At 35.8% G+C, this 16,342-nt stretch overlaps 1 protein-coding gene across 2 annotated transcripts in view; it reads right to left on the bottom strand.

The window, feature by feature from the left end:
• Positions 1–16,342, bottom strand: part of LOC128524666 (butyrophilin subfamily 1 member A1-like) — a 40,380-nt gene that overhangs the window by 15,859 nt on the left and 8,179 nt on the right. For both annotated transcript variants that reach the window (XM_053497383.1, XM_053497376.1), the window contains exons 4-8: positions 16,053–16,331; positions 13,536–13,637; positions 12,151–12,183; positions 512–544; positions 83–115 (exon numbers count right to left, since the gene is read on the bottom strand). In XM_053497383.1, coding sequence (XP_053353358.1) covers positions 83–115; positions 512–544; positions 12,151–12,183; positions 13,536–13,637; positions 16,053–16,331 — 480 coding nt within the window. The remainder of the gene's footprint in view (positions 1–82; positions 116–511; positions 545–12,150; positions 12,184–13,535; positions 13,638–16,052; positions 16,332–16,342) is intronic.

Raw genomic sequence — 16,342 nt, forward strand, 5'->3', positions numbered from 1 at the left:
AAGTATGTGTGTTTACGTAATTCCTTATGTGCCTTCCTATTAAATAATTAATATTATTTTAAAAGCACAAGATTATTCTCACCTGCGTATTTCTCCACCTTATGAAGCTCTGAGGCTGAAACAGATCAAATTGTTTTGAGTATTTTGTGTAAATTCTATAAAGAATTTATGCATGAAAGAATAAGCAGTGTAATACAGAGATAAGGGAAACGAACAGCACGAAACAAATTGCAGTCATGAAATGTAATTGTCCTGTCATGTTGTTGGTGTTTCGGCTGCTCCTGTCGATGGGTCGCCACAGTGGACGACTAGATCCGTAATGCCCTGTCATGTTATATGTTTGCTAAATGATAAGTGTCCACATACTTTTGGATGTGCTGTTTAGATAAAAGCTAATGTGCAATGTAAAGATGGTACTTTATATCAGAAAATTATGTGTATTTACATAATTCCTGATGTGCCTTCCTATTAAATATTCAATATTATTTTAAAAACACAAGTTTATTCTCACCTGTGTATTCCTCCATCTTCTGAAGCTCTGAGGCTGAAACAGATCAAATTGTTTTGAGTATTTTGTGTAAATTCTAAAAAAAAAATATATGCGTCAGAAGAATAAGCAGTGTAATATAGAGATAAGGGAAATGAACAAATTGCTGTCATGAAATGTAATTGTCCTGTCATGTTATGTTGTAGGTGTCGCCACAGTGGACCACCAGATCTGCAATGCCCTGTCATGTTATACTGTATGTTTTTTAAATGATGGACCACACGTTAAACATGATGTTACAGCTCAGTTATGATCCTACAGAAAATAATTTATTATAATGTAACTGATGTATTGATCTCTGATCTTCTTACTGAATCCTCTATGAAGTGAGATCAGCGTCATCAGATCTGGCTGGCTCGTGACAGTTCTGATATCCCTGATTTCACTTCATAGAGTGAAATTTATGAAGATCTCAGTTGCGAGGTGGAGATGGCACTGTGCACAATCATAACTAAGGAGGAGTTCTATCGTGTAATCATTTCTCAGCTTAAACAGAATGCAGAGAGATTCAGTCATCTCCAGAGTAGCTCCTTTCTGCACCTCCTGTTTGTTTCTGTGTGCGTGTTTCTCAGTTATCACTATACAGTACAGTATGTCTATGACCTTGTCCATTCCTTAGATTTCATCTCTCGTCTTTGCCATTATGGATCTTTATCTGGATTACTGCTGTGTATGACCTCACCTGTTTACAGACTCTACATTTAAACCGTGTTTGTGGATTTGAACTCTTGTCTATGGATCTACCCGGTTATAGACGCTGTCTGCACTTCCCTACCCTGAATCGAACTTAGCACTTTCTCTCAGTGTTGCAGATAATCTCTATGTGTGTGCACTTTAGTTCTCCAGGAAAAACCACTATACCTTTGTTAAAATAAAAGTATAGTATACACAAATACAATTGGAGCACAGTCAAGTAATGGTGTAATGGGACTTTCACCTCCTCTGACGCTGAGGTTATTTTGGAAGGAACTACTTTAACTTTTTGGTTCAGTGAACATGTAAGTACTTCAAACTTCAAACCAAGAAACCAAATAAATTTTACTCTGCTCTAATTTGTGTTCATACAAAGTTTTATTAGGAAAGCATAACACTTGTTTTTGATTTATATACAATTCAAATCCCCATCAGTTTGCAGATTCTTCCACTTAATTTATTGCATTCTGCTATTTTCTTCGTATATAATCCAGATTCCTTTCCCACACCAACAGTGCCTTATCATCAGCATGTAATGAATTCCCTACACATTTAACTATTTATTTATTAAAGTCATTATGATCAACAATAAAACACAGCATACTGTACACCTTGTGGTGTCCCATTTAAACCTTTTTGGAGTACACAGTTCTTAATTGAAATTAACTAGCGTTACTACTGTGGTTGACAGTCAGGGAGTTTTTAGAAATAGTTTAAAAGGTAAAGCTAAAAATAAGCTGATCAGCGTTAATGTAATCAGTGATATTATTATTTTAGGTTAAAGCCCATGTACATGTCTGCCTGTCTTTCTGTATGGCAGAACTCCATAGAACTAACTTATTAATACAAAGAAATAAAATTTTGGGTTGAGTCTCTTATTTACGCTAAGTTGAAGTTTCTTTATCATCAGCCAAATACACTCCCTGTTTAAAGTTTAAAGTAAATGACTGTTCATAACATCACTTTTAAACAACATTTTGATTTGAGCGGCTAAGATTCTCAGGGCGGATATTTTACATGCCCTCATCTCAGACTGATTTCTGTAACGACCCTCTCATAGTGGCGTTCCACATTACTGCATTTATTAACACCACGGATTCAGTACATATGACACAAACTTATTTTACACTTCCCTCAGGAAAATAAACATACAATGATCTGTCCAATCATCTTTGAAGATTCAGTTTTTAAAAGTTAGGTTGTAGGGGCAGTACGGTTGTTTTTGTGTGTCCCACATGTGTGTAGCCATGTCCATCTTAAAGCAAAAGCGCTGTATTCGTCCAGAAAAGTGATGGCAGCTGTGAGGTAATCTGGCACGAAACTGTTCATGACGTCTTTTCTACATTTTAATTTAGTGTATGGTGCAGTTTTAACGTTAAGAAAATATCTAAAAAAAAAAAAAAAAAAAGAAATTCTGTTGAGTCAGTTTGCCTGATACTGTGACAAAATCAGATGGACAGACATTCAGAAATACAGACATACGGACAGACATACTGACGTAAGAGTGGTTTCGGTCCTCCGATGTACAGTATAAAACAAAGATATCATTAAAAGAGTGAGTTCTGAACAATGTATAGACAAAACCTTTCTTTTATTTATATAGATTGTTTAACAAAATAATCTAGTACCTAGTTGTGCATTCTTCCTTCCTCTCATAAATTTATTTTAAAAAGTAATCACTCCAGAGCATAGCCTATACTGTAGGCCTATTCTATATAAACAGCTGATACTAGTAGTATACTAAAGTTTTTCCTTACAGAACTCACTCTGATAAGGAGAGATTGGCTTCTTTCTCTTTTCAAAAAAAAAAAAAAAAAAAAAAAAAAAAATATATATATATATATATATATATATGGCAGGTTGCCTGTAGTTTAAAGCCCGAGTCTGACGCATTATTGCAGGTTGCAATATTACAATAATGATGGAAATGTCCTGTGTTGATGGTATTTAGCTTATTTTCCCAATTTTGTTGAATAATTTATGTGGAATTGTACCTCTTGTCATGTGTTTGTTGTTGTTTATGTGGTCGTGCATTTGCAACAGCTTTTTCTATTTCTGATATACTAAGGTGTATCTCTTTATCTGATGATGCCATTTTCTTTGTAATTCCTGAATTCCTCAGCTACATTTTCAGTATTTTATATATTAGATGCTTTATTTTGTACCTTTACTCTTTTTCCATGTCAACAATTCCAACATGGGACACTTCCCTTTTTTTCTTTCTTTTTTCTTCTTCTGCTGATTGTGTAACTACTGTACTGCATACGGTACAGGCCAAAAGTTTGGACACACCTTCTCATCTATCTGTCAATGTGTTTTCTTTATTTTCATAACCATTTACATTAGTAGATTCTCACTGAAGGTATCAAAACTATGAATGAACACATGTGGAGTTATGTACTTAACAAAAAAAGGTCTCCACAGTCTCTGAACCTAACCTGAACCCAATCGAGATGGTTTGGGGTGAGCTGGACCGCAGAGTGAAGGAAATGGGCCAACAAGTGCTAAACACCTCTGGGAACTCCTTCAAGACTGTTGGAAAACCATTTCAGGTGACTATCTCTTGAAGCTCATCGAGAGAATGGCAAGAGTGTGCAAAGCAGTAATTAGAGCAAAGGGTGGCTATTTTGAAGAAACTAGAATATAAACATTTTTTTCAGTTATTTCACCTTTTTTTTTTGTTAAGTACATAACTCCACATGTGTTCATTCATAGTTTTGATGCCTTCAGTAAGAATCTACCAATAAAAATTGGTCATGAAAACAAAGAAAACACATTGAATGAGTAAAGGTACAGTAAGTCCACACTTTTGGCCTGTACTGTACAGTATCTTTATTGAAGATCTTGATACATTAGATTTTCTTGGAATGTCTTCCAGTTTGCCTCATTTAATTTCCACCTTTATGTCTTTCATCTGAATATATTTTATTCTAAAAAATTGTAATGATTTGATGGTAATCGCAACCTATTTATTTATACTCATACTTTCTCTGCATACCAAAATCTATATCGGTATTGATTTATATTATTTTCCTTTGCTAAGGATATTTTCATTTTACTTGTTATAAATATCCCTATACCACCAATTTGCTCTTTTCTTCCAAAGAGTGGCAGATCCCTAGATACAGTAAATGTTAAATGAATTAATATTGTATTTTTGGCCCAACTTCCTACAGTGGTATTTGTTGAGACAACAAGTAGCCAGTCGTGTAAAGTATTTGAGTAAATGGACTTGGTTACTGTACTTAAGTATTTTTTTGCCTACTTTGTACTTGTACTGAATTTAAAAAATATAAGCAACTTTTACTCTCTACTCGACTACATTTTTGAGTGAATATATGTACTTTTTACTCCAGTACATTTAAACGGACACTTACCGTTACTCATTACATTGTGATTGTGCGCGACAAGTCGGCATCTTTATCTGCCATGGCTAATTGCTTGGGCGAAAGAGGCGATATTGCCTTCTGCAGGATGCTAAAGGTACTGGATGCTATTTACCTATATGTGCTAAATGAACGTGAACGTGAATTAGCAGCTTGCCAAATGCCAGGTGTTTCACTTAAATTAGCGACATGGCTGCAGCCACTGATGAAGCCGAAGCCAGCACATTAAGCAGTGACAGCACTGAAGACCATCCATGGCCTTATTTGAAAGAAATGTTTTCATTTGCCGGTACACAGAATGACACTTATAGGATGCAGTGTCTACTTTGCTTGCCACGAACCACAAAAAATAAGTGCTTTTAAGAATTCATCATCAAATTTGAGGAAACACATTGAGGTAAGAGTCAATTTAATGTAATTTAATGTGAATTTAGTCAAATTATTCTATACAGATCATGTCTGACTTTACAGTGTTATTGTAAGCATAATGTTACCAAAACTTAATACAGTTACTAATATGGCAAAAACCACTGCGACATGACTATATTTTAATTAAAAAAATTTAGTGCAATGTGAATAAACGTATCATTGAAATTATACATTTTGCATCGGGTGTATTTAACTGTGAGTTTGTGATGTATTTTTCATTAAATTTATACGTAGTTTACTGAGTTAAAAAATAACACTGCTCCTCTTTGTTTAATTTTAATACAGAGAAAACATCCTAATCACTTGGAAAACTACTCCGACCTGACCTCAATCGCTCAGGAAAGGAAGAATGTGAGCAAAAATATGGAGCCCCTAACGAAACAACTCAAAAGTAGAGACCAAGATCATTTCTCAAGCCACCACTGAAAAAGCTGTCCTGCGATTCATTGTATATGGTCTCCAACCTTTAACGTGGTTGAAAAAGATTAATTTAAGGACCTGATTCATGACTTGCAGCCTAACTCTACTGTACGATCAAGATCAACCATCTGTACCAAGATAGAGGAAGCTGCTGGAGGAATGAAGAAAAGTGTAACAGAAGCCATGAGCAGGGTGGAATACATCTGTACAACTACTGACTGCTGGAGTTCAAGGTGGCGCAGCTTTATAGGTATGACAGCACACTGGATTTACCCAGACAAGCCTGTCGACAATTAAGGGGGTTGCACACGTTTGATGTATTTGCAGCTGTGATACATGACATACATTCTGAATTTGAGATCCATGAAAAAGTTGTCTGTATAACAACAGATAATGGATAAAATTTTTGAAAGCCTTTCGTGTCTATGGAAGTGAGAACATGCACGGCAGCAACACAATGTGCAACAGCAACCCTATCAGAAGATAAGGATGAATCTGACACTGAAGATGAGGAGAAATGTGAGGAGATTGAATATGTTGAGGTTGCTGAAATTCTAGAGAAGAGTGAACTTGAATTTCATTTGCCCAAGAATCAATGTGGTGCTCGTCATCTTCGGAACTTGGTTTTCACTGTGGATGTTGACACTGCTCAATCATATGAAAAGGTTATCAAGATCGTCCTTCTCCAAATGTTGGGCCTTGTGGAACAAGAGTGGCCGGTCCAACAAGGCTGCAGAGATGATGGAAGAGGAATGTAGTGTGCAGTTAATTTATCTAAATGCCACACGATGAAACTCTTTGTTTCTTTCAGTGGAGAGGATCCTGAAGATCATGAAGGAAAAGGGAGATAGTGTTTTCCGAAATCTCTGTGCGGAATTTAAAATCCCCATGTGAGTAATGTTATAATGTACAGTAATGATGCATTTTCTTTTGAAGTTTCTTTCAGAGACTTTATGCCTTTTTCCACCAGCAAAATTTAATATTTGTATGCCATCATGGCATCCTGAATTGTCAGATGAAATGATGGATATTTTTTCACTATTGATTCAAAAATCAGAAACATCGGAAACAGGAGCAGCAAATCATTACAAATCAATGCAAATTGTTCTACTGTTCCTATGAAACATTTATATCCTAAATAAGTAGCATTTATATTTTGCTATAATCAGTTACTTTAAATAGTCTTAAACAAGGTTTTTCTTTTATAGGTTCACTCCTGCAGAAAAGACCTTTCTTGGGAAATATGTCACGGCTATGGCCCCTGTTGCCAATGTGATTAATATCTTGCAGGGAGAAGCCAATGTGCATATGGGCTGGCTTGTACCAACACTCAATGTCATGGTTTCCAAACTAAAATAAGCCAAGATATCCATGAAATTCTGCAAGAGCCTGGTAGATTAAGTCCTTGCAGTTGTTAACAAGCGCTTCGGTGATGTGCTCAATGTGCTGATTGCGGCTGAAATCCTGCTTCCAAAGTTTAAAACTAATTTGACAACTGATGCTGCCATCCTCAAACTCGGTTTGTTGATACAGGCATATAAAACTAAATGAAGAGCAGTGACATGCTAATTAGTGTAGATTTTTTTTCTTTCTTTCTTTCTTTCTGTTTTAATTAATCGCAAACTGATTTTAGAACTAATTTAAACATTTCGATGGAAAAATGATGTTCTAGTATTGTGTATATAATTTGGGACATTAGGCAATATTCTATATACTTTTATCAGTAATGTGTGAATGTTTTGGGAATGTTGTGAAATGCTGAGATAATGTATTTTAAACTGTAAGTGCATATATGCTTAATTTTAAAAGCACAAAAAATGCTTTTAAATTAATTTTTTTAATTGTTGCAGAAACATTTCCAAATGTGTATTGTATTGTTTTGTAGGCCTTGACTTCATAAAGGGAAATATGTAGAACTCTCAGCTTACAAGTGATTCCACTTCATCAGAAGAAGAGGATTTCTTCAAACCACTGAAGACATCTCGGGCACAAAAAGGCCCAGCAGTGCTTGATGGCTATCTGACGTGTGCTGGTGACGACATGGGTATCCTGAAAACCTTACCACCTCTGTTGAAGTTGTCATTAAGGCTCAACACTCCCCTACCTGCATCTGCTGCTTGCGAGCGACTTTTTAGCAGTGCTGGCCTCATTTTCAGTCCAAAAAGAGGTAGAATAAGTTCCAAGAACTTTGAGAACCAGCTTTTGTTGAAGTTGAATAAAAAAAGTCCGCTCTGAATTTTGTTTTTCATTGTAGACTAAAAATATCTTCTTTTTTTTGAGGAAAAATAAATCTTTTACTTGTGCCTTTTTTGAACATTTGAGTTTGACTGAGACTGACTTATGTTCTGCCATTTTAAAATACTGAAGTGTTCAATTTCATTTATATATTAGAAAATAAAACCTCAAATAAACGGTTTCTTGTTTTTCACATTTCTTGGTGTTCTTTGAGCCTACATTCAGTACGAGTATAATACTTAAATTCTTTTAAAATCAGATACTTTAAGACTTTTAGTCAAGTCTTATTGGAATTGGTGACTTGTAACTTGTAATGGAGTAATTTTTACAGTAAGGTATCTGTATGAATTCATTGTCAAGTATGGTTTTCAGGTACTCTTTACACCTCTGCAAGTAACACTGTGTTCTTGAGTAGTTTGGAGACCCAGACCAAATAAATTTAAGTTGAGTCAGTACAGTGGAGCCTTGGATTACGAGCATAACTCTTCCGGAAGCCGGCTCGTATTCCCAAACACTCGTAAACCAAATCATAGGAAATATTGGAATTCAAATTATTCGTTCCAATGCCCAAAAACATAAATACATAAAAATAATGAATAAAAAATATTAAGTAAAAATAAAACAAATTAACCTGCACTTTACCCTTTAAAAAAAGTACAAATAAATCCTGACAGATAAGTGTTTCCGTTTGTGCGTGCAGCGGTGTGCCTGTAATTCCTGAATTTTAGTGTGTGTGTTAATCTTAAGTAAGCTCCCCTCTCCCCCTTCTCGTCTTCCCCCACTCTTTTCACACATACGCGCGCACACAACAGAAACCCTGTTTAATCGTAAAAATAAACAAGAAATCTCTCTAATGACACACGATTGAGCTACACACTAACAGAATCACTGCTGTAAAGTAAAAATAAAACAAAACAACCTGCACTTTACCTTTGAAAAGAGAGAGCAGAAAGAAAGACTGTGTGTGTTTGTAAAGGCGAAAGTAGGAGGCGTCTGTGTGTGTGTGGCACGGTGTCTAATAATGCGCGCGCGCACACAAAGAGCAGGCTGAGTCTTGGATTTTTAACCTCTTTAATGAGACTTGCTTTTGTTTACACACGCGCAGTACACACACGCATACAGACACAAATTAAAATATGCTTTTTGCACACACACATGGTCACAGTGTTATATTAAACAGTACACGCGTGCATGGATGTTGATAATACCAGTAGGAGACGCTCACTAAGACCCAGCTGGGGAGACGATTGCGCACAGTTCCGCAGCACAAGAGAGAGAAAAACCATTGGCTCAGTTGTGATCACATGACACTCAGCGTCAAAACAAAAAGTGCATGCATGATATATGATACTCGGTGCTAGTAAACCAAGACTTGTTTGTTTTCCAAGTCAAAATTTATTAAAAATCTTTGCTCGTCTTGCTGAACACTCCGCAATCCGAGGTTTTACTGTAATTTATCTTCATTAAGATGCAATCACATGATTTATAAGACCCCTGCCCCCCTTCCCCCTGCCAGACTGATGCTGTCTGACTACACTATAGAGGTAAAAATTGCTGTTTTGTGGACTCTTTATTATTTTGGTAACTATTTATTCATTTATTTATTTATTTTTATAAAATACAGTATTTTTTTGTTAGCCTAAAGGTATTTTAGACAGTTAAGGTTATAAATATGAGGCTGGTGTGTTTTCGATTATCATTATACTGAGGCTCCCTGGACATTACTGAGGTGAGCTTAGCTAACGTTAGGTACACTGAACAGGAGTTAGCGAGCCAAACATTTATAACCGTATCTACAATATCAGTTTCCCCACTTTGCCCTGACTTTTGCCCAGCAACAGCGTCCTGCTCCACATCAGCATACACAGCACTCAACTAACAAAAAGTTCAAGAAAAACCCCTTTAGTGTTTAACAGTTAAAGAGTAGCTGCACAGTACTCATTCATCAAGTTAAGGGATATAAAAATGTCTGTGTTAGTTTGGCTTTAGAGTCGCTAGTACTCATCTACTAGTGTTAAATTGGTTTGCTTATCTGTATGAAACCCGAATGAGTTTAAATTCAAAACATCACTTTAAACATGTAGTTACTCCAGAGAATGACAAAGTAAAACCCTTAAAAATATAAAACATCAACGTTAAAATTCCAGAAACAGTGTTTTACACTCTGGTGGCATATAGCCTGATTAATATATTTTACTTTTTAACATACAGTAACTAGATATTCAGTTCATCTTTGATAACTTGATCATTTATTATCAAGTTATCATGTCTTTACAACACTCCACTTGTTCTCTTTACCCAGAGCTCTGCTGTGGAGGATTGGGTTCAGAGGGGTGACGGATGGCCTTTTGGAGCTACAGGAGGAGCCTGAAGAAGCTGTTGGAGGGGTCTGTAGTCTTTGATAGCCTGGGTGACATGGAACAGCTTTAGCGTTGATGTTTGGTCAGGTCTGTGCTCTAAACATTAAATACCAAAAGAACTGAGGGCGTGTACACTGGACGTAAAGCCATCCGAACGATTATTATTGGACTTGTAGAGACACGCTCAGATTCACATGCACAGAAACAATGACACTTTGGGGGGAAAAAAGTCTTTAAAAGTCAAATATTTGCTAGTTTTTAAAAATGGTTATGTTGTAAGCATTATATACTGATAAGCAGCTGTTGTTATTCAAGTATTTTTTTGAGCTTTAAGCAAAATAGAATGTGTTTTATACAGATTATTGTTTTAACTTTGACTAGTTTTGAAAGAATTTGGAAGAAGTTTTTTTAAGTAATGTTTGTGTGTTTTAATTGTCAGAGTATTGTTAGACCAACCTGTTTTTAGAAAAATTATAATTTTAACAAACTACATCAATATGAGACAACTTACCTTTTTGAGTACATGAAAAGTTAGGCTAAGTCAATCCTAGAGAAATATAATTAATTGAGCCCACAACCAATAGTACTTGAGCTTACTTAAATATTTGAATTACAAGTTGAGTCAACTTAAGATTTTGAACTGGGTACACAATGTGTCCACTAAACAGCAATGTGAAATATTTTGTTTGGCCAGCAAATTCTCCTATAAAAAATGGGTAAACTTAAAAAAGCTGTGCAACTTGTCACTAAACTTTTTTTACGTTGAGTCTGTTTTTGTTTTTGTTTTTTTACAGTGTATATGATAAAATCTAATTTAATTTTTTTTTTCATCTTTCATTTCATTGATTGCGTCCTGAAGATCATGTACAGAAGACAGTTTATTGACTGCTACAGTTTTCTACTGGGTTTAGGTCTGGAGATAAACCAGACCATGACTCCAGAAGCTGAATACCTTTGTCACAATTCAGTTTTTCAGTTAATTAGCACAGCTCTTCAGTCAGCTAGGCTAAGACTAATTAGTGACATCACCTGTTTTGTGCACAGGGGAACTATAATACATGGCTCATGTTGTCTTAATACTTTTGGTCACCATTTTTTATGTGGATAAAAATCTATATTGTATATAAAATTTAATTTTATAGCTTATTTAGCATAACTAAATTCTTGATGGAATATCTTTATAGAATCAATACAGATAAGCTATTGCATTTAATGCTATAACATGTTATCAGTTGCCTATCCTCAATAACTTTTGCTCTTGTTATGTTTGCTGTCACAGTTGTTGATATTCCATAATCTAGTCCTCCCAACTCCTCCTCTAAATGATTCCCTATTAAAATCAATTATTGCTTTTTTCTGCCACATCTTGACTTGGTTTAACAAAAGCTTTGAACTTTTCTTTTCTCCATTGTGCTTTTGTCACATTTAATTAATTACCTAAATCTTCTTGAATTGAATTTTCACATAATTGTTTTCTCGTTTTATTCTTTAGCATATTGCTTTCATCCTGTCTACTGCCATCAGGAATAACAGACACAGGTGATGGTGACCAGTGACATGTTAGGGATAATGGGTAATGATCTTCTGTAATTAGTATTATTTTTTGAAGTTTATAGGGTATGTCCCATTTTGTGTTTAATTTCTTTTTGGTTAAATTTTATGTTCATGTTTTGCTGCTTCTGCGAGATGCTTAAGTCACTGTTTTAATGCTAATGGCCACAGGTCATAGCCTTTATTCCTGTGTTTGGGTCGTGCCTGTGAATATGTTTGTAAATGAAACCTAAAGAGTCATTTACATTTCACTCCATAGGCCTCCTTCCTGTTTACATCTGTTTGTATAAATCTAAGCTGTCCAGAATTTATTTCTGTTCTCTCTCCTGAACCTTCACAATGTATAATTGTGTCTCTAAGTCAAAGAGGCCAAACAGCCTAACAAACTCCCAGTTACCTTTGTGATTACATTTGCTCAGAGTGATATTGTCTGTGAAAGAGGCATGTGCTCGCAATAGTGATTATTTTTGGTATGTTTTGTTTCCTTCAATGAAATAATCTGTAGAATTTTAAAGCATAAAGTTCTCACCTGCTTCTTGCTTTTCCCTTTGAAGCACTGAGGCTGAAACAGATGAAGTGGTTTTGAGTTATTTTGTGTAAATTCTATACAGTATAAATAAAAGTATCGATCTGTTTAACAGAGTAAACAGTGTAATACTATATAGTAATAAGGGAAATGGACATGGATTTCAGTTATTAAATGTAATCGTTCTCCATCTTAAATATTTGTTAAATGACCAAGCACAATTCACAAAGTGAAACATGATGTTCACAAGACACCTCCTCTACCTCCTTGATGTTTACTTCCCAATAAATGGTTAAAATCTTAGGTGTGCATTAAGTAGCACAATTTGTTTGAGTAAACCTAAGAAAGTTTAGTTTTATGCATTAAAGAATTGCACATTGATAGTTGGAGTGTGTTTATAAGCCTTTGCCATTTCACACTTGGACCATTGTGAACACAGCTGACTTAAAAAAAATATTTTGCCAAGTGTGGGTTTTTATCATTCACTTCTTGAAAGTTTTTTTTTGTGCTTTTGCTTATTTTTTAAAGTGTCTTGTTTCCATCTGTATACAACAAGCAGAAAACTCTTGTGCTACATGAAGAAGTGAAGATGAAGTTATTTCTTAGACCAAACTTTTCACACCTGTCTTTGGTCAGCCAGTTGCATTGGTCTCCCATATGTTACTGCATTCTGTTTAAAATATTACTGATAAAATTTAGGGCCCTTTAAAATGTTGCTCCTACTTCAATTACTTTACTTCAGATGTTCCCCGTTCTTACTTATGGTGATCCTCTTCAGCAAGTTACTTTAGAACAACAACAGGCTCTTTACTCAGTTATTTTCCAGCTCCTGCTTGCTGTTGAATGCAGCTTCTAGTACACTAGCAAACTAGTAAATTAGCTTATAAAAATACAGTGTGAGGATCCTGTTTTTATTTTTTTTGTTTTGTTATTTTTAAACTCTCTTTTGATATATATATATATATATATATTTTCTTATCGAAGAGGTTCGACCTCTTTGCACAGTTGGCACCACAGACATGAGGTGTCTTCTTACTGGAAAAAGGGATTTTTCTGTAAGAAAAACAAGGAAGGAGAAGGGTTAAAGGAGGGAGGAAGGAAATAAAGAGTAAAGGTGTCAAAGAGTGGAAGTCCGGTGGCAGTGCCAAGCTGCCATGCGGGCACATGGCTGGCGAAAGGCAGCGGAGGGCAGAGTGGCAGTCTGGAGCATGCAGAGGAAGCGCTCCTGCACGCTCCCATAAAGATGACCTCTCCCACTGACACAAGCTAAGACCGGCCACACCCAGTCCTTCTTGACATCGTCAGCTGGGTGGCTTTTCCGGCTGGGATCCGGGGCCTTAACGCAGTCCTCTCTTGTTGGAAATGGTATGAAGTAATTTTAAGATTACCTTTTTTGTAACAGATAACTGCAGTTATTATAGCTCCAACAGCAATAAGACATGCTGAAACTGAAATGCCAACGTCCCACTTCCAAGCCTCAAAGACTTTACCTGAAAGGAAACCACGTTTGTTATAGCTATTTTTATGAGAATATATATATAAGAATACTTCATAAATGCAATACACAACTGTATAGACAGAATTGTAGCAAAAACAGAAATGCCCAAGTTCTAATACAATATTATTTATATATAAATATTTATCGTGTTCATGTTTCATCTTTAAACACCTTACTGTACACTCTAAAAAACGCTGGGTTGTTTTTTCTACCCAAGCGCTGGGTTGCCGCTGTTGGGTCATTTTTCTGGGTTATTTACAGAGAGTTGGGTAGTTTTTGTGTAACCCAGCTGCTGGGTTGAAGTTTGATTGGCTTCTCCCCCAAAGTTCACCGGTGGATTCAGCGGCTGTCAGTCAGAGCTTCGTGTCTCTCTTGAGCTCCCACACTGCTGATGACGGTTCATTAAAGAGAAAATGACGTTAAATACAAGGTCTGTATACACATGTTCACTCACCTAAGTCACATATGACTAAAATAGTATTACTATATGTAAGATTTATTACTGTTACTGTGTTAAGGTTACACTTAAACTTTCAGGCTGGTCTGAGGTAAGTTAATTTAGCTGACAATAGCTGCTATAGTTAGCCAAAGAACCCCACCTGTGTATGAAAGAAACGGATAAGATGTCTGAGCTTTTTATCTTTATCTGTAGAATGTTTGCAGGGTGACGAAACTGTAACTGTAGTATTAGCATGACGCTAGCATTTAGTTAGGTTGCTAGCGTTAGCAACCACATTAACATTAAACCTTTATTAATCTCACTGTAAAATGCTGGGGTGTTACAAAACACTGACCCTCTCACAAATATACACCCCTGCTAACGCTCCCGTTTTTCACTAGCTAGTAATTTACTCCGCGGTCAAAAGTCGTCCGCGTTTCTCCCGAGTTATAACAATATTTTACACCATTCCCCCTTTGGCAAGTAGTATGCAAATCTGACTGCTGCATGTAAGCTAACCAGGTAGCCCTCTTTAACCAAAGTTGCTTGTGACTCAGACTAAATTAAGTCAGCTGTACAGATAACTACTAGATGGAAGTATTAATATTTGGGTGATTGTAATGTGCCAGTATGTCCCCAGCTATGACAATGCATTTCTCCTCGGTAATTAGCTTAAAATCAACACAGACCACAAGATCAACTAGTCTGACTAATATATATATATATATATATATATATATATATATATATAAATGAGCTTTATCCCAAAAGCCATGCTTATTTTGCTTATTTTATTTTTGGTAGTAGCTGTCTCCATGTTTTTGTTTCAGGTTACCTATACCCTAGCTTTGTCATTTTTTTATTTAGTATAAATCCTATTACACATTAAATTGATAGTCTTATTCAGTTTAATCTTTGTTATTCAACCAATTTTTAACTTTCTTTATTTCTTTCTAAGGTTGGCACCAACATGGTGGAATACCTCCAGCAGGCTGAAGTGTCAAGGCCGTACCCCTACTGTACATCCTGACGTTGGGAGATGATGACCAGCGCTGCTCTCAGGCATTCGTCATTCTGGTGGGACAGGCTCTGGAGCAATGCACACTACTTGGGGCGGTTAATGTGTGCTTCAAGGCATTTTATATTTTTGACATTAACTATTTAAAGTAGTGTGCACCTGTATAGGACTTTTTGTAATGTCGCTATGAAATAGCGAGGTCTACTTAAAAAGTCATAGACAGTGTTTGTATGTTAAAATGAGACCAGGGCTGGATAGTTTTGTTCTGCAGAAAGATATCTAATGTCACAGAGAGATCCTGCTCTGTAGAAGCTGCCTCAGCCTATTTGTGTTATTACTCCATTCTGCCCTTGTGAGTAATAGTATAGTAATGATGTCGCTATTGATTATCTGTTCTTGTGCTTTTGAAAAATAATTTTTTTTTCTATGAACATTTAATAGGATGTTGTTTATTGCATATATGTATGGTTTGCAAAACTTCTAAGTTTTTTTTTTTTTTTTTTTAATAATCCAGTATATTAAAGTAATTTAACTTTTTAATAGATGTGGGTATTTTTTTTTTTTTTTTTTACAGATTCACTGTAAAACATGAAAAAAATAATAACCTATTTGTGAGGTAGAATTAACTCAACATTCCAGTTAAAATGAACCAACATCTGGGTAGAACATTTAACCAATTTATGTGGTACAATTAACCCAGCATTATAGTTAAATATGACCCAGCATTTGGGTTGAATATTTAACCCATTTTGCTGGGTTAAAAAAATAACCCATTTTGCTGGGTTAAAAAAATAACCCAGATTATTTAGTCCAATAGTTACCCAGCAGCTTGGGTTGTTTTTCACCCAGCATTTTTTAGGGTGTACATGTAATGACAACAGTAAAATGTTACAATATAAATCTAAATGGTTTTATTATTACTTTTTTTATCTATTAATGATTTTTCTTACTGTTAATGATGATCTCTGCTTCCATCATGTGATGTTTTTGTTGAAGTCTGCAGTAAAATCTGTTGGAGTCACTATAATCATGAACAGTGATGCGGCGTTTCACACTGAAGCCCTCAGTGTCTCTGTCTATCTGTGTCTCTTCAGCAGGCAAAGGGTCTCCATCTCTGTTCAGCCACAGAACCTCAGGTTCAGGTCTCCAGCCTCTGGACTCACACACTAGATTAACCCCTCCTGAGTTATCATAACTCTCCATCCTGAACACTGGGTGGCTTCCCTGAGCTGTAATCATG

This window comes from Clarias gariepinus, chromosome 1 (assembly GCF_024256425.1).
Source record: "Clarias gariepinus isolate MV-2021 ecotype Netherlands chromosome 1, CGAR_prim_01v2, whole genome shotgun sequence".
Lineage (NCBI taxonomy): Eukaryota > Metazoa > Chordata > Actinopteri > Siluriformes > Clariidae > Clarias > Clarias gariepinus.